Genomic DNA, 19839 nt, shown 5'->3' with positions numbered 1-19839 from the left:
ATAAAGTCTCTAAAGTATACGCAAAAAGTCATGATTAGAATACTTGAATTAATCTCTGCCACTGATAATTACTCAGACAGCATACCAGTCCATTGTTATTTTGCACACCATGCCACCTCAATTCTAGGTTGCTTGTTTTCTGGTTCAGTGAGGGCCTGACAGTTCGGGTCAAGCATGGTCAAGTCTGCTTTGCATATAGCTGGGTCTAAACTGAGGTGACATCGTGAGCAAAATAACGATGGATTGGATTGCGGCTCAAGTAACTTACCAGTGGCGTGGGTTAAGTCAAGCATTCCATCCATCAGTTTTTTGTATACAAATAAAGTCTCAGCATCAGAAGTAAAGCATAAAGGATGATCAAGGTATATCATCCACAACCTGAAACCAGATTCTACAGCAAATAATTTATTCACTTTCCACCACACATTATCTGGAAACGAGTTTCATTTTATGGGCTAACCAGACCACTACTGTTTGAAAATTGAAATAGATCGCTGCCAGAAATATTTTTGTTGTGTCTGAAAGTCAATATGTCAAGTTTGCAGATACATGAAGGAGACCAAGATGATAAACATGTGCTCTCGAGAGGTTGAATTCAATAAGCATAAGGGCAAACACCCAAAGAAATTCTTCCAGCAAATAAAAGGCCACTTTTGACACTGCTGCCTCAAGCCTCAATTATTATCAGTATATGCAGAAAAGGCAGCAAGGGATGATTAAAGCCGCAACAACTTCCTAGTCACCGAGTAGTTACCAACAATATAAAGGTTTTTGGTCTGGATGCCCTCCAGGATCCTCTGGCAAGAGGTCCAAAAAATGTTATAGCACAGAAAAACAAAGTACGGAGAGGCAAACCAAATAACAGATAATTAAACAACAATTGTGATTCCACAAAATGAGATCAGGAGTCTTCAGTATCTCTGTTGCTTCTTTTTTATTTTCAAATTATTGAGGTAAGACACCAACTCGTGCAGCCAATGCGTTTCACCCTGAATAGGGCTTTATCAGGACAGTATGTTGAATGTATCGAGTAGTAACACAACAACTTTTAAGCGTTAAGATTAGCTCAAATAGTAGGCATAGTGCCTAGCCATAAAATGTTATAGTAAAAACTGAAGCAACCGTATGTAAACGGATGAGATTATCTGATTTGGAGGAGGAGGAGGATTGGCTAAAAGGAATTTTCGAAGCAGAGTGAAGGCGGCACAAAGCGTGAGCAGTCGGACTGTGATTACCACGGTCGGCGGTCTCTTGAAAAATAATTGGAGTTTACGTTTGAATATACGGCTAACGTTTCACCTATCAAAGTGAAATCTCATCAGTTTACTTACGGTTGATTACATTTTTACTACAACATTTTATTTAAAAAATAAAAAAGAAGCAACAGAGATACTGAAGACTCTTGATCTCATTTTGTGGAATCACAATTGTTTTTTAATTATCTGTTATTTGGTTTGCCTCTCCGTACTTTGTTTTTCAAATATTATCAGCTCTGGGATGTTATCAGTGACTCGCGGACTCAGTACTATACATATAATAGAAAAAATGTGCCCACATTTTATTAAGTCAGGCAGAAGTTAGGGGTGCATTCATTTTTTAAAATATATTTACGCTAATCTAAGTACTGACCAGACAAACCTGCTATTGAATTAGACTGATATTAGGCTTCAGCAACAATGAAAGGTATCCCTGAAATTTAGAGTGAAAATATAACTTTAGCCTTAGCAAATTTGATCTGATGATGACGACATAACAGAACATTTACTTAATTGTAACAAAGTTTTCCATACTGGGTACCTCCTTTAAAATATTAAACATTAGGAATATTTCACTTTGAGTGGAATCCCCCCCCCCCCCCCCCCCCAGATTTTTTCCTTAAGAATACTTCAGGCAATAATTGCTGTATTTGTCAACCATCACTATTTTCCCATGATTGGTCACGCATTACCTCTCCACTATCAATGTATTGAAACCGTCCACATGGAAAGGTCTTAAAGCTTTTCAAAGCCAATATATTTATATTTGGAAAGATCTAAAGACATCTACTCCCTCCGGGCTTTGTCAAGGCTAAAAAGCATGTAAAAGTCATGGAAACATAGAAGACAACGTATTGTAGCAAGATCATAACAAGACAATGTGATAGAAGTTATTCAGGGGTGCACACTTGTATAAATCAGAAATATGTACAACAATAGGACATATTTCTAAATGTCCCCTTAAGCGAAACGACTGTTAGAAGAACAGTGTGGTAGACAGTATAATATGCAATGAAAATGCAATAATCCAACATTTTACTCGAGTTTGGAATCTGAAAATACTGAGTGCTAAACTTTTACATATGATTAGGGTGTATCCAAGTTTTAAAGGAGTTTACAATTTCCATTTTATACACATCACGATGCTCTATAAAGGAATATGTCTTTTGTCTGTAGTGTCCCTATAAGTATATAGCGTGCCATCCTGCTAGAATGGATAAACACATTTAAAGTGTCACAAAGAGTTGTGATTCCAAGTGCGCCTACTAGCAACTGGAAGCCTTATTGGTGCTAAAAAACGAATGAGTTGACTTCGGACATGTCATGGAGTTTACGCTGTAGTTTGTATGTAAAATACGCATTAAGAGACTACATTAAAATGCCTGGGTGTCACTATGTTCTCCTAAGGCTAAACAGGTGACGTACTCTAGAAGAAATTGAAAGTCCACAGGTTTGCCTACTCATTAACATATAATATGTTCTATTGCATTACTGTCTTGTTGCTATATGTAGTTAGTGAATAATAATGTTTTGATCATTCATTGCATTGTTATCGATAACAAAGCCCAGGCAGGCAGCACCCATTCGCTAGTCAGTATCTAAATATATATATTTAAAAGCATTAAGGGGACAGGAAGACACTTCAATGTAAAATAACTGGACTGGACTGGACTCAGACACTCACAGGAATGATGCTCACAACACTCAAAGTAGACAGCAGCGACAAACAGTCCTCCATTTGTTTTGCCAGTTAGAAGTAAGTCTTAATTCCTACCTCAGAATTCATCTTCTTACCTTTACCTGACAGGCAGGCAGGTGTCTTAGAAGTTTAATCAAGATACCCATGGAATAATATAATGAGCAACATACGTTTACTACTCCATAAAATAATTATTATTATTCATATTCTGGGTGGCCAGAAAGTAAGAAGAATAGGGATAAGAGATGAGTGAAAAAGCAAATACCCATGATAAATGGGTTCTGCGGCTAGAGATGGTTGGCAGAGCATTTAACTAAATATTGCTCCAGAGCACACCCATTTGTTTCTGATCGACACCAAGAACAACCAATAAATAACACCTCAACCATTGAAAGGAAAAAGTAAACACAGCACTGGGCAGCCTTAAAGTACATCTACCAAATGGAATTTATTTTCAATTAACACTTCAAAAACCCCCAAATTCTCACACAGACTAGGTACAAAGAAACAGCTGGAAAAGCACAACCGCTTGCCTAATGGCCGACGCAACCAGCATGGAGGGGGCTAAAGAGCAGAGACACAAGAACTGAACCGTCCTCTTGAGATTTGTGCAAGGACAACAGAATTAGCGAAGATGGCCTTGTACGGTCTACTCGGCTAAGGGACACAGAGTAAGACATCCACAAGAACCTGTTCCCTTCTGTCTCTACCACCAAAGAGACCCAAAGTCACTAAAATCCAGACCACCGCTGAAAAGAAGAGAAGGAAAGGCTATGAGGAGTATGATGGAGGTCCACACTTTCACCTTTGTGAGAACCAAATGTTCACCGATACAAGAGTTCCTTGCTGTGAATTAGTTTACTTGGGGCAAATGTAAACACGTTCCACTTGTTACAGCTTAGCTGTGGCATTAGCAAAGGTGGAAAGAGGTAATCTCAGAGTTTAATATTTGTTAATGTCAGATGACAGGTGCCCTCACTATATCCCTAGGAGGTGGCATAGGCATTATGTGTCCAAGCGCTTAAGACGAATCAGAGGAATTTCTTCAAACGCTGCCAACTATTATATATTATACAGTACTACCTGGAAATTTACAAAACTAAAGCAGTTCCGGGCAAAAGAAAAGGATAGATTCTCAGGAAAAAAGGTCTAAGCAAGCTTAAAGATTACAGCATAGAATGCAAGGAGGGACCTTAAAATAGTTGGCGTGGGATGATGGGCTTGGGAAATTAGCAATTTTACTTACGATATTGCTGGTTGCTGATGCACAGCTACAAAATAGGGCAGTCTAGTGATTGATCACTGTAGCCATTCAGATCCTGGTCTAAATGAGCTAACCAAGGAACACTGGTGGGTCAAAAGACTGATATGTAATGTGAAATGACAATCATAAGGAGCTATTAGTATTTTGGCGATATCGATAATGCAACTGGCCCAAAAATTGTGTGATAGTTTGCACTTGATAGTCAGAGTGAAGCCACCACAAACAGGTCTGAAGTACTAAAGATTGGTGTTATTCCAAACATTATTTTAAAAGGAAATTGCTTTTAAGTGCAAAACCGCAACTATTTCTTCCAAGCAGCAAATGTTCTCAAAATAACATATGGTATCCACCAGTTAGTTCCTTAGGGCGAGGCTGTATCAGAAATCCAACCCTTGGGAAACCAACGTGCATAACACACATATCAGCAGTTTTATCAAGAGGAAAAATATTGCACTTCTGTAAAGTGATTGGGATCCTTTGCCGTAGGATATGAACAACAATTTAAAACAACAACAAACCCAGATACCTTCTGAAGACTACACAACTGATATTTTTGGTAAATATACTTCCGATTAGGAGATCTATAAAAATATATATTTTTCTTCTTTTTAAAGCAAGGCACCAACCCTACACACAATATCTTGGGTCCACTTTGAAGAATATTATGGTTTCTGCTTTTTTTTTTAAGAAGGATATGGTAGTTTCGTTATAAAGAATTAATTTATACTTCGGTTTATTTTCTTAGCATACACCTTGAAGTATTGATCAGCTGTGGCAGAGAAAGGCTGTGTATTAATATTGATGTTCCAACCATCAAAGCATTGTATCAACAACCATCTGCTGGATAAACAGAGGCGCACATCGGATGAATGAATGCTTGGATGAATGCAACAGGTTATTGACAGACATCTCACTCACTCACTCCTTTGTTTTGTGTGTGATGGGATTACTCAGTTTGTCTAAAATATCCATTATGGCACAGCACAGATGTACAATTAACATATTAAAATGTGTACAAAATATGCAAAAACTGCAAGTCAAATTCCTCTTTCCCAATAAAAAACGCCACATATGCACTGCTGCTCAGAGTTGGGTCCATTTGTTACAAAATAACCTAGGAGCTTCTCTGCTATTCAATAGCAGGTTTTATTTCCCTTTGGGAAGGCTTGCGATTCTGGGCTTCAATTCAAGTTTGTCTCTCACTTTCAAAATATAAATTTGCAACATCTTCAGGTTAAGAAAACACATTGATCTTGCATAAAAGGCTACTTTTTGCAAACTTATTGGTGAAATGAAAACAAATATGCTCGGAAAAACACAGATCAGACGCCAGAAAGGTACTGTAAGCATTCCACATCTGGTAGACATATGCAAAATTCGCTTTATCCTGTATTTCGGCCAATCTGTCTATAAAACCATGGACTCCACGTCTCTGGTCCACACGAGTCGTTCACTCAGGATGGTAATGGTAGAGCCTGTTTCTGGTAACTCAGCATTCATATATATTGTCTATTGTGTGTCATGCATGCTAATCAGAAGCAGTAAATACAGAAATAAACTACATCCTTTGTCACAATTACTCAACCCCCCACCAAAAAAAATAAACACCCTTGCCATGGCTGTCATGAGGATCAGCATTTTTAGAAGCCATGCATAGCGAAGCGAGAAGACTCGATAGTTGCAGGGCTGGGGGGATTTCAAGAGGCTTTATCAACTGGCAGTTCCAGAATAAATAGACGAGAAAATGGTTCCCCTCCATGTGAGTGGCATGTCGTGACCAGAGTTTAGAGGCTTGCTGGGTAGGAAGGACAGAAGCAGTTGCTTTTAAGTTCTCCTCCTCTCTCACACTTAATCATATTGTATGGTTAGCAGAGAAGGTGCTCATCCGTGCCTTTCTAGTACAGCTCTTGCAAACCATTCTTGCTGCATTCTCCCCAGTCGATTGCTTGGCTACTTTTTAGGCTTCTTGAAAATCTTTAGGGGAAACTTCTTCTTGCCAGGTACTGAGTCGGTCTCTTCTCCCGTTGACCCACTGTCATCCTCTCCAGGACTTTTCTTGCCAGCTAGTTGAGGGATGCGAGTGCTTTTTGAGTTGTTGTGCTTGGATTCTGTGATAGGGGATGGTGTTTCAGGTTCGGTGGAGCTTGGGCTGTGAGATCTAGAAGAGTCGGACTGTCCCACCCCTCCTAGGCTGATCTCCCCATAGCTGGACGATTTCTCCATCGCCTGCAGTGGTGCCACTTTCATCTCTAGTGGGGGGCTTTCTGGCAGCGTGGATTGCAAGGCGCAGAGGCTGGCTGTGTCATAGTGCCTGTTGCCACCATTGGGTGTGTGCCCGCCAGTCGAGGGGTACTCTTCCAGGCACCTGGATAACATGGCAGACTTGGAGGTCGGGAGTTTGGTGGCACGGTGGTGATCGCTCAAGTAGGGGAGGGAGGTTTCAGAGTCTGAACGTGACAGATCCCTGCAGGTAGGGAGGAAAAAAAAAAAGATAATTTAGTGAGAAACATTACATGCAAAAAGGCATATAGGTATATTAAAAGTGACCGTTCTTCCTATTAAAGAAGTTAGCTATGTTTTTATAACTGATGCACACAAGCTAGTATCACACCACCACAATTAATGGGACTGTATTGTAGATGACAGTGGAGTCTCTTGACGCAAGCCTTCGCAGACTCTGGTAGTATCGTATACACGATCACTGCAAGCACTCTTCTTACCAATTAGTCAACACGCAGGAACTAGAAACTGACCTACAATTCAACAGCTTATAAACTCAAATGTTTAATTAACAATATATTCACTCCAGGAATGCAACTGAACACCAATTCTTGGAAATTTATTATAGCGTGTACTGTTAAAAGACAAGCTGTTTTCGGTCTTTATTTCGCTTACCAAAGTTAAGGATTATTTCAATAGGCATGAAAACAGCGCTTACTAAGGACATTTCTTTAGACTGGTTCAATTTAACTCCTCAGTAAAGCCCAAAAGCTATAATATAACTCGCGACGCAGAGTTTAAAAAAAAAAAATCCGATTCTAATTGCATTTTTAATTATACACACCCTTACATACACCACAGTACATCATGAACATACACTTATTGGTAGTGGGCAGGCATAATAGCTCGGACTTCAGTCCTGAAGAAAGCAGAGACCCTATTGGGGGCTTTCGAAGTTGCTTCAAGATGTTAATTTGAAGTACAGGATAGAGCAAAAATCCTTATCCCCATTGTTCAACATGGTTTTTAACCTTGCTATAGGCAGGCTAGAATAAATAATTACTGTCGACCAGAAAGTAGTTTTAAACACACAGGCCTCAATAATTCTTGCAATTCAAAGAATAAAGTCCTGCACACTAGTGAAGGGTTTAGACATCGGTCAAAAACATTCAGCCGAGGGATCAGCTATCCCAAAAGTCTCCTGCAAAGAACTCCCAATGAAAAGTCCGCCCGGGATAAGAGACATCTGATCGATGGCGAGGAGTGGACCCAATGGTGAAGCTTGCGACGAAGGAGGGTGAGGGTAAAGCATCCTTAAATTGAGGGGGGGGCTGGAACTCGCCTCCACTATTAGTAGGACCTCGTTCATACAGTTGTAATAACTAGCTTTCGAGAATCAACTTTTCCCCTTTGAAATGAAGGCTTACAATACTTTTCTTCATATGCTGTTGTCTCACTCTACACCCATCGCCTCGTTCCCTCACAAACCCAACATCACAGCACAACTCCATCTCTCCTTCGTGCCAGCTATGGGTTCCACAACCTGGCATCTCTATGCCTAGACTCAATATCAGCCACAAAGAAGAACACATTCAAAACAACCCTCAAGCATCAGTCACAAGACGCACAGAGTGAATCCTTCTATTTCCCTGGGTTCGGAGGGATAATGTTTGAGGTACCTGCTGTAATCATCACCTTTCTCTCCGTTTCAAAGGCTGGATTTACGTTAATCGTGCACAAAAATTATAAGTCCTTTGCAAAGCAATGATATTTGGGATCTTCTGTAAATAAACAGAAACTTAACTGGATCCGCAGGGCAATGGGTGTAAGCATGGCAGCAATATATGGGAAACAATGGGTCCTCACAAATAAAGTGTTTTTCCCCCACAAATTATTGATAAGAAAATCTCAGGACCCAAACAGATTGCAGACCACACCGCTCCAACCCAGCCACAACCAAGAGGCTGAAGGATGTAGGTTGGTAAAAAAATCATGCTAGTCTGGGCTATGGTAATTCTTAAACCAAGATATGGAGCAATAGCCAATGTAAAAGCATAGAATGGAAGAAAAACTAAAATGAGAACAATGAATGTAAAAAAACAGCCTACAGAAGAGTGTTCTGCACCAGTGTCTGTATACTGGTGGAAGCAGCTGCGAAAGGATGTAATCTAAGAGAAAAGAGGAAGGGGAAAGAAGATGCATGGGCCAGAAAGGTGCAAAATGCCTGGAAGAAAAAGACAGAGAATGTAATGAATGCGGTTAGACCACTCAACTGGCTCAGTAAGACACAGAGGAGTGAAGAGAAAGAGGACTGGGAAGAGGGAATGGGACAGCAATCATGTGGGCAGAAAGAAAGGGATATAGGAGGCTGTTGGACATGGAGAATGAATACGGTAGGCAGGATGAGAACACCACCACTTTGGTACTTAAAATATGAAATGATTTCAGTACCGGAGAAAATATTACTCACCTTGTACTAAATACAAAATTCGATACGGTAACTTGCTACCGAATCGCAAATTGCTGTTCGGTATTTGGGAGGGGCGTGTTTTCCAAATACCGGATCGGTATGGTATGTATCTATTACTATTTTGTGACCGAATTCCGGTCGCAAAACAGTAAACTTTAGCACCAGTTTAAAAGTGGTGGTAATCCATTCGCAAATAGGATGGGGTCACATTGGGAGCCCCCCCTTTGAGAATGTTGAAATAATATTTAAGAGCAGGCCGTGGTCCCACGGACCACTGCCTACTCCTATAAGATGAAACTTGAAAGTTTCATTTTTTCTTTTTAAATGCACCCCATTTTCCTTTAAGTAAAATAGTCAGCATTTAAAAAAAAAAAAAAAAAAAAAAAAAGATTAGCTTTATTAAAAAGCAATCACAGACATGGTGGTCTGCTGACCCCTGCAGGCCACCGCCCTGTGATAGCTGCAATTCCTAATGGGTCGCAAATTGCGACCTACCTCCTTAATTTTCATGAGGTAAGTGGATTTGCGACTTACTAGAAATCGCTATTTGGGAATGAAAGAACTTCATAAATTAGGAATACCAATTTCCTAATCGCGATTCGGAGATAATCGCAATTAGGAAATCAGTATTCCTAATGTTTGTACATCTGGCCCTTTATCTTTCCCCAGATTCCTCAACTTAAGAATATTCGCCAGATAACAGATAACAGGGGGCACTGCACAGCTTCAGCCACAGCTCCGTTTAAGTAGAAGAGGCAAGAGGACATAAAAGGCATCAACTGGCCTTTTCTGTATCCCAATGAGGCGCGCAGAGACGAAATGAGAAAGCTTTAACGACAGCAAAAATCACAGCAGATGATTCAGGCTCATACATTTGTATTAACAAATGCACTAATTAGGGGAAGCGCAGTGGGGAATCTGCGGAAGATACAGTCTCCACCAAAAACATAATTGCCTAAAGTAACTAATTTCCTAATGAATACTTTTTTCAGCAGATTTGTCACCATACAAATGAGCCCTTTGGGAGGTGGGACGGAGTAGTCCTGATTATCCAAGGAAGTCGTGCAACACAACTCTAACCACATTATCTGTTACTATGTACCTGAGCTGTGAGACAGTAATGTTTGTCAACGGTAAGCAAAGATGACCCAGAGGTACCAGGCAAGTTACCAGCTATCAGCTCACCCCATGTTAGAGCAGTAGAAGCCGTCATATGCTACGTGGAGTGAGCATGAATGCTATCCAGGGTGGTCCTTCTCAGCCAAAACTTAACAGATGTTTATGCGAAGCATAACCAAATATGAGCTCCTACATTTCGTTGTCGCTTTGCTCTTCTTAGCGCCAATCAAGTCCACAAAGAGATGATCTCCTACTCTATCCTGCCCTTTGTGATTAATGTAATAAGATACTGAACACCTGGGGTACAGTCAACACACGACTCCTTCCTTGGTGGGATGCGGAGGAGGAGGAAAGAAGAGACCGTGACGGACTGGCCCATTTATTAACCAGGTAGAGAAGGTGCAAAATACAGGTCTGTTGGGGTAGAATAATATGTACCATGGTTGGATCAAAAAGACCCGTCAGCGAACTACCCGCAACCTCAGCACATTTATGTGCAGTCTTTGCTACAATGAAGACCAAAGACCTCCCTCTATCAGAACACCTGTAAGGAGCGCCTAAGCTCAAAGAGGAGGCATCCTTAACTAGGGTAGCCTGAGATGGAAGCAACAACTCACCGTGAGCTCGAAGGGGCACATCCACCAACAGAGGTCCACGAGGACAGAGTGGAATTTCTGAACTCGAGCTGAGATACACTTCTGATGCTGGAGGCACTGCCATCTTAAGCCCCACAGAGACGCCCCTCATCTGTCGTCTGGCAACAACATGGTACACAACGCCTTCAGGCAGAGCAGGCACAGGACTGGCAGCCCAGATTCAGGAAAACAGGAATCACATGCAAGACATGAACAATCCTCTGACGAGGAAAGCCCTTGACACAGCTCATGGGGTCAAGATGGTTACCACATTAGAAGATCGAGAAAATTCATACCGCAAGTGTCCTATACTGCTTTTACCTTGCCACAGGCCAACTATAATAAAGAATTACTGTCTACCACTATATAATTTCACTACACGTACAGATCTCCTAGAATTCCAATACCGCACCTGTGACATTCAACCTCTGTATTGGGAAGAGGTGAAACTTCTGAGTGTTGTTGGTAAAGCATACACCATGCAGGAGGCTTATGGTGAGCTGAGGATGTTCTGTGACTAGCGCAAGCCATGCTAAGTTCACCCAGTAGACCATCCAAGCAGGGACATGGATCAGATCTCCTAAGTGAAGCCACCACCAGGTGTGAACACCTGCACAGTCATCAGACCAAATGGCAGAACTGCGAACTGAAAGTGTTGGGTCCCCACGCTGAACTGGAGGGAACAGCTGTGAGTGGTGATATTGGGTACATGAAAATTGACATTCACGAGGTTCAGAAACGCCAACCAATTTCCTGCATTGAGGACCAACAGAACCTGAGGAAAGGTTTCCCAGGCCCAGTCTGGGTCATGGAGGATATTCATAAGGTGGAGAACCTGTGAAAAGAAGTAGGCATCAGAAATGCACTATATGGGACAGATGTGTGAACATCAAAATAAAATCTGGACCGACAAACACAGAGTGGGCGAGGAATAGTCTCTAAGTCGACAAATCCAAAGAATGGTTTAGGACATAGCTGTACAAATGAAACGCTGGCATAGGCCATTACACTCAAACTAAAAAAAGACAATGTGCTTGATTTTGTGCAGCAATTAGTGGAGTGGGAGGAAAAAGGTATTACAGAACTAGCCTACACAAAGAGGCCGACATCCTTTGACATCAAGCAAAGCATGCAATGGTCGAGTAATGCAGAGGCAGTAATCCGCCATGCCCACAGCTTTATGTGATGGTGAGTAATATACGAGGGCGCTGGCGCCATCTTCTCTCTGGGTCGCTCTGATTCCGAATGCCTTCATTAATCGGTCTGATAAGAATATATAAAATAGAGGCTTGGATAGAAGGGGATTTTGCCCTTTCTTGGTATGTACGTTGGATTGCAGAGGTCAGAATTTGTTCTGGTTAGCCAGCGAAGCCAATTATGTCAAAAATATATTTTGAGGCACAAAGGGGCAATGGCATTATATCCAAAGGCGAGTGCAGCACACACAGAACCAGTATCACAATTCTGTTGTGGAGAGCCCACATATTATCCTGGGTCGTACTACCAATTATGCTAAGGTAACTACAAAAAGGCAACAATTTACAGTAATGACTTAATAAAAAAATTAAAAAAGCACCAGGGTGTAATGTTTACAGATACAGACATATCCCGTTTGGATCAGGTTTATCTAGGATGCAATCGACTAATATGCATTGCACACTTCTGCATTTAGTGGTTGAATCTAAAACATGTGAAACTGTTATGAAGAACAATCCAATAGGAGCTAATAGGGCAATATTAGTAGCCGGACCCGATGTCACTTCCTGATTCAATGCTGAGTAGCTAGACCCCGATGTCACTTCCTGATTCAATGCTAAGTGGCCAGAACTGATGTCACTTCCTGATTCAATGCTAAGTAGCCAGACACAATGTCACTTCCTGATTCAATGCTAAGTAGCCAGACCCGATGTCCCTTTCTGATTCAATGCTAAGTAGCCAGACCCAATGTCACTTCCTGATTCAATGCGGAGTAGCTAGACCCCGATGTCACTTCCTGATTCAATGCTAAGTAGCCAGAACTGATGTCACTTCCTGATTCAATGCTAAGTAGCCAGACCCGATGTCACTTCCTGATTCAATGCTAAGTAGCCAGACCCGATGTCACTTCCTGATTCAATGCTAAGTAGCCAGACCCGATGTCACTTCCTGATTCAATGCTAAGTAGCCAGACCCAATGTCACTTCCTGATTCAATGCGGAGTAGGTAGACCCCGATGTCACTTCCTGATTCAATGGTAAGTAGCCAGACCCGATGTCACTTCCTGATTCAATGCTAAGTAGCCAGACCTGATGTCACCAACTGATGCACCACTACCTTCAGAGCCTTTGTCGTGGATTGAGCTCGGTTCAGGAATCAGCAATGTGGAGTCTTTTACAGAAGACCGTGAACATTACTGTACATGAGACTGCGTTTATGGTGAGACGCAAGAGGTACAAGTGAAAGATAAGTGAGTCTAATAAAGTGTTTACAATCAGGAGGTATATTTGTGAATTCTTATCTCTGGAGGAGAAAACGGTGCAACAGGTTTGCACTAACGGCAATTAAATGATCTCAACTTCAGCCAAAGTTGCAATGTCTGTGTTTGGATAAAGTTATGAACATCTTTGAAATTTGCAAGATGGTCCTGGCTAAGGCTTTAAAGAGTCAAAAAACACTACAGGAATGAAAAGACATGCAATTCCAACTTTGGAGATGTGCATTGTGTAATCTTTCTGTGATGGGGCAGACTACTTCAAGAAACAGCAAGCCAAAATATTAAAACAACGCTTCCCAGGGAGCCACAATCAAGGACTCACAAACTGGTGATAGTGGAGTCAGAGGAGCGGTTTTGGAACCCGTGTCAGACCGAGCAAGTTTTCTACCCCAAACAGAAGACATGGACAAACTTTAATCCTGAGATTTGGTGTGGATGACGCAAAAAAGTATATTATTCACTGTATTTTTGTCTTGGCAGCTGCCGCCTCAAGTTACCAGAGAAACAGGTTACAAGACATTCTCAAAGAATGTGTATTTTATGCCAAAATCATAGAGCGAAGGTCCAATTTAATGTGAACATTGCAGCCTTTGACGACATTAAAGCCCTCAACTTCACTCATCTAGCTAGCGTCAACTACGACTTACTCAGAAAATGTATTTATGTGACTGATGATATGGAGCAGGAGAAAGGGATTTCTGCATACGATACCATGGTGGTATCAGCACGTAGGACTAAGTCGCTCCTATGAGAAGGAAGCTGCGCCTATCGCAAACAATAACAGCCGCACATCAACTTGAGTAGACAATATCGCATTGGTCAATTTTCCTATAAGACTACGCTTTCTCATTGCGATGCTAGATAGATCACCGCATTCAACAAACCCTCTTAAACTAGATTGATGCATTTTTCTGGATCAACAAACACTATTTCTTTAGACAGACCCCAGTCAGAGTGTTTGTCATCCTAAGGTGGTTCCTGCCATACAAGGATAGAAAGCGTTCCACAACCGCATCAGAGTGAGGCAAGGAAGGCTGATGTTACAGACACAACGTCACATCAGCACCTTTGCACAAGACAGCAGGAGGCATCTGTGCACCTAGTTAAAAACACATCTAAATGAGTCGCATCCTTTGGCTCACAAATATTCCTTACAAAACAAGAGATGTGAAACTTACAAAGAAATGGTGATAGGGACGCTTCAGCCCATAAAGTTTCCTATCTCACTAAAGCACTCAATGCCAACTTGCATACTTTGACAGCAGTCAGAAGGTCTTAATAACAAGAAAGGATTAATTTGAATAGAAAGTTTTTTATATGTGGGGATATTTCATGCATAGTAATTTATCTAATTAATTTGGCACACCCACTGATTAGAACTAACAGATTTTACGACTGAAGACCAACCATCATGACGTCAAATCTTAATTTCAAGGACCAGTAGATAATAGGTCTTAGAAGATTCAGACCGGAAATTACCACTAACTAGACAAACTGCTTCCTGACATGAGCTTTATGTGACAGTACACTAAGCTGCAGTTTGATTCTTCGAGATCCAGCTATGTTTTTTGTGAATTCGGAAGTAAGACGCGCTATGGCGAGAGCAATCATTTCCATTGAAAGACACACCACTCTTTCACATGAATCCTCCTTTTGTGCTGCCTATCTTCTTGCCAAACTGAATCGCACGAGAAAAGACGTCTTCATACACAGGTACACAGTCAGATGATACACTGACAACACTCAAAGCACTTCAAGTGCTGATTAACTGTTGATTTTGGACCTGCAGTAAAAGACACAAGTATCAAAGCCAAATGGGAAGAAAGTATGTAGCACACAAATCAGACGGTAAATGATAGTTATATGTGGTATGAAATATGTCACCATTTCTGCATTTATAGGCATCATTCCTTTCCAAGAGAAAAGTGCAGCGTGTAATATAGCTTTCCGTACACACTCTTACGAAGCATAACTACTGGGGTCTGATGTTGGTCCAGCAGCCCTTTTATCAGGTGAACCCACCTTCTGATAGTGATAATTACTGGCTAATCTATGCAAAGCACGTGCTTCTAACATGAACTGCTGCATAACAATCTGACCACTTCTGTAAATCTCACATGGACACTCAGATATGGGATGATAGATCTCTCCACTTCTCTCTCTCTCCGACCATGTCAGCTAAGGACCGCCACTATATAGAAAATCTCAGATTGGGCAACCCAGTGCAGTAACCATATAAGCATACTATATCACATGAAAAACCATGAAGGGACCTGCGGAGCTGTTCAAAGCTACCAGCATACTCGAAACCATAAAACTATGCGTCTGTCTCTCTCACTACATCATCCAACACACTGCTAAGTGCTGCGACCCATAACATAACCGCACCTCGGTGGTCATCAGGCACAGCATCGAAACACTTCACACATAGGCTCAAAACAAAGACAACATTCTACCAACCACACACCCTGCACGGTGTAGCGTGATACTCATGTAGGCAAGCACTTCGGCAGACCCACATGAGGGTAGTAAGCACAATGTAAATGCTTCAATACAACACATAATGAGCCATTATTCATCTGCAATGCCATTGAAAATAACTGTCAACGACTCACAAGCAGTGCACTCAGCATCACAGAAGCGGGAAGGGAAGAAGCAAATTCAGTTTATCCCACTCAATGGCTTAACAAGACAATCAATGTACAGGTGGCTTCAAAGCAGGACGGTTCTCAAGTTCAAGATGAATTGCTCAAACCCAATAAACTCACCAATAAAAGAAGTAAAAGTGAGTAAAAGCACAGGCAGCCGTTTAGATCTCCACCCAAACATATCTTCATGGGAGTTTTCAGGGGAATTCACAACCATTCCCAGAGGTAAGCCGGGAAAGTTGTGCAAGGTTTAGGTTTCCAGTTGTGTTACGGGGAACACCACCCCAGTTTCCGCCGACACCTACCATGATGCCCTTTGCGAATTTCTGGCAGATATTAATGAGGTACTTTCCACCGCAAACCCAGGTTTAGAGCCCAAAATATGTCTTAAAAGGCCCCATAGGGTTACTTTTCAATACCGTCTGATCAATTGCATACCCAACCAGCAGATGGTAGTAGCTGGCAGACACTTAACCTCATTACAGATATAATGCTGCAAAAACAGTGTTACAGGCAAGTAGCTTTTTATTTTTGCTTCACAAAATCTTTCCCTTCTCATCAGCTTTGGACTGGAACACTGTATTGAAGGCCCCTCTCTCAATGATGCTGGCTGAAGAAAACAAATGGCACGCAAGGTTTACTGGCACTTGCATTCCTTAACATGCTCAAGGTTCCTGGGTTTATTAACCTTGAAATACTGAAAGGCTGAAACCGCCTCTCCAGGACCCGAATCTGTGACCTGAGAGATGCATACCAGTCTCTGTAAGGGGCCACGAGTCCATATCTTACCATATTCGGTGGGTGGGAAAAGTGAGACTAGCTGGGTGTCTTAGTGGTCCAGCATCTATTTAAACGTGTGAACTTCAAACATTTGCATCACTCAAAATCTACTATTCACCACTCTTTAAAGGTCTCAACAAAGAGGCTAGGGAAGAAAAGTGCCTGATGGATCTTTTATCCTCCAGAGAAGGAAGGACTCACGCTGGTGTGCCTATGCAGGACAAGAACAGAGCCTTCAGCAGTGTAGAGAGAACAATGAGCAGGACAGGCCTAGGGGACAGCATGGTCTAAGGCCTCGAGAACGCAAGCCTCACCGGTTCTTTGGACGGAACTCTGGGAGAGGACGAGGCGGGCCCAATGAGGAACCAGTGTTCTCAGAGATGGCCCTGTGCTGCGGAAGCACTTCTGAAATACTTCCGGGGCCTCCGTGCATGTGAGCAGCGTGACCACTGACACTTCAGACTTTGACCACTTCCTCATATGGTTTGTGAGCTCATTGATAAGCCTGACACAGGATGCGAGATTCTGGCAACTATAGACAGAGGAAACTTATCTGCAACTCAAGGACATGCCAACGTTTTACTGCTTCCGTGGAGTAATACAGCAGCTTCTAATGCTACTGTAGAAGTGCCTGGTGTTCCGACAAAAGGCAGAAACACTTGCACCTTCATAGGCACAATTATGCTGGTATGATTGTGACAAACTCAGACTAGAAGCTTCTGTGCCTAACCTTCAGGAACCAAGAGCCAGTGCATGGCAGTGCTGCACTTGGATGTGATTTTCAGCGTGCATATTGTTGCCAGTAGATCGCTCCACACCAATGGCTTGTGCTGATGAAGCTGTCTTCTGTCCATCACTTGGAGCCACCTTGCTTTTCTTTGTTAGTGCCAATCACACAAGGGACTCTGTTACCTGAAATGGAGCATGAAGCTCCTGTTTAAAAAAAAAAAAAAATCAGAAACATCACCCCTTAAAGAAGCTAGAAACTAGGGAGCATCTTTATGCATTTAGAGCTGCTTCAATGACCGTACTTTCTCTCCATGTATCATGTGTCATCATCACCTGCCTACCTGGTCTCCTCACTCAGTCTGATTTACCATGACAACAGGCATGTACCTTTCAACAGCACTGAGTCATCAGGGAGATCTCAGCTAACAGACTGTAGCCCTCCCTACAAGCATTTTTTACAATTTGACAAAACAATAACTGGGTGTCATAAGCTTGGAGGTTCAGTGACCTAGTGCCATGTGCAATAAGAAGTTTCACTGCAGTTTTGCATCGAGATGCAGCTACTGTACTCTCCAGAGGCAGGTTGAACTGGTTGACTCTAATATTCTGGACCATGCAGTATGGGCAGTGATCCAAAGATAAGCAGATTTAGGAAACAAAATCTTCATTTGATCGATTTGCCTCATTCTCAAGTAAGATCGCCACAGGGATGATGAGACCAGAAGAACAACAGCCAGTTGGTTTGGTGCAGAGGGTCATTGCCTTCAAGTAATTAGATACCGAAGTCAGATGTCTACAGAGCACCCACCACTGTCCTCCGATAGGTTAGGGAAACATGACTAGGGGACACAGCCTTTGTGCGTGTGGTCATGTTGTGGAATCAAGACATTGGCAGCCGCAGGCAAGTGGCCATCTTGTTTTTAGAAGATAATGAAGGCATTTTGTTTAGAGAAAAACCACCAATGAGATCAGCGACTTTCACTCAAGCTGTGTATTTACGATCTGCATAACTGGCCGGTCAGGTTAGTTCCCACCCATGCACCGAAGACATCCTTGGGATCCATATCGTAGTTAAATCCAGAAGTGTTTATATTAATTATAGAAACTATCATCTACTATTTTTCAGGTAAATAGCTTGACTTTCTTTCTTTCTCTATCTTCCCCAAGCCACCTGGCCTAGGCATCCTGAGGGTCACCACAAGGCAAGACTCCTACAAAGTTTTAAAATAAAAAAAATCCTCAAACTATTAAGAAACGTATGGGTGACCATACAAAGGTTTATATCCAAATAAAAGCCTTGATGCGCTCAGAGTTTAATAGGGGTGTGGATTAGACTAAGACTGAGCAATGCTAATCAATGTTTTGGACAACAGCACTAACAAAAACTTCTTCTAACTTCTTAACACTTCAAATAAAGCAGACCTAAATAACTAGTTACTTACATGCAGTAACCCCTTATCTGGTAGGGACTATCTAGCCACATATTCTTTCGCTTAGAATTTTACCCAGGCATCAGACTAGATCCGGAAATTTTCAAGCAGTACCCCTGCGCGCCGGTAGGTAGAGGTGTATGGTTCCATGTCAGTAGCCAAAAATCAGTTTGGAATGGATCACTTGTCCCGAGTAACCAGGGTCTGCGGTTTTATCCGTCTAGTTCAATAAAGAACCCTCATTCACGTACTCAGTTCACGAGGTGGTATATCTTGGTTCTCCGCCTTATTGTTAAAAACGTGACAGCATCATCATAGGGTTTTGTTTTAATTGTATGCTTCCTCCATCCAGAGGAGAACCACTGGTTATTACAGTAGTGATCAGAAAGAGAAAAGTGGGTGGTGGGTGTGTTGAAGTGAAGTGAGAGTAGATGTGATGTTAAAAAATCATGTTGACCTAGAGTGATTTTTTTTTTTATTTAATAGTCTAGGTTCAGGATTGTCTTAAAAACAGTTCTGTGCGTGTTTAGACTTGTTATCAGCCTCACGTACTATAAAGTCCAAAGTGGGGTCGACATGTTTCTGCCCTTCGTTTGCCCCTGATGGGTCAGGGGGCTTTCTTTAGGACCAGTGTTCAAGATGAAGTCTGTATATTGTTACAGTCTTTTTTGAATAGGTATGTATTTTCCCGTTTATTGGTCAAATTGTACCTGTGTGAAAAAATTGGGAGTGTGAGGAAGGGAACATATTGAGCATAATGTTACCTTACTTTTCTTTAAAAACATACATGCTGTCATCATGTTTAGTCAACATAGTATACACAGGTCTGAGGTACTTCTCTAAAGTAACTATGAAATGGCAATTCTTTATATGCTGCCAATCTCACGAAAAGCACATTTGCAAGCTAACTATGAAATGGCACATCTTTAGTATGGCAATTATTCAAGGGAACTTAGTGACCCAATGATAATAATTCGCGTTCTTATAGCATATATAGATGAGCATTTGCCGGATCCAGATGGTTATATCAGATAGGGGATTTGATGGGAATATGATAAGAAAAATGTCTGTGTGTCCTTATTGGGCCATAATCTTGTGCGCTTAAAATTTAGAGAC

The 19839-nt window shown here is 41.7% G+C and overlaps 1 protein-coding gene across 6 annotated transcripts in view; it reads right to left on the bottom strand.

Annotated features, from left to right (window-relative positions):
* Nucleotides 1-4938: 4938 nt before the first annotated feature.
* Nucleotides 4939-19839, bottom strand: part of STIM1 (stromal interaction molecule 1) — a 458800-nt gene continuing 443899 nt past the window's right edge. For all 6 annotated transcript variants that reach the window (XM_085623469.1, XM_085623472.1, XM_085623467.1 and 3 more), the window contains one exon: nt 4939-6683. In XM_085623469.1, coding sequence (XP_085479595.1) covers nt 6170-6683 — 514 coding nt within the window. In that variant the 3' untranslated portion in view covers nt 4939-6169. The remainder of the gene's footprint in view (nt 6684-19839) is intronic.

This window comes from Triturus cristatus, chromosome 8, assembly GCF_964204655.1.
Source record: "Triturus cristatus chromosome 8, aTriCri1.1, whole genome shotgun sequence".
Lineage (NCBI taxonomy): Eukaryota > Metazoa > Chordata > Amphibia > Caudata > Salamandridae > Triturus > Triturus cristatus.
Note: the sequence above shows the minus strand (reverse complement) of the source record. Positions and strands in the feature narration are given on the sequence as shown.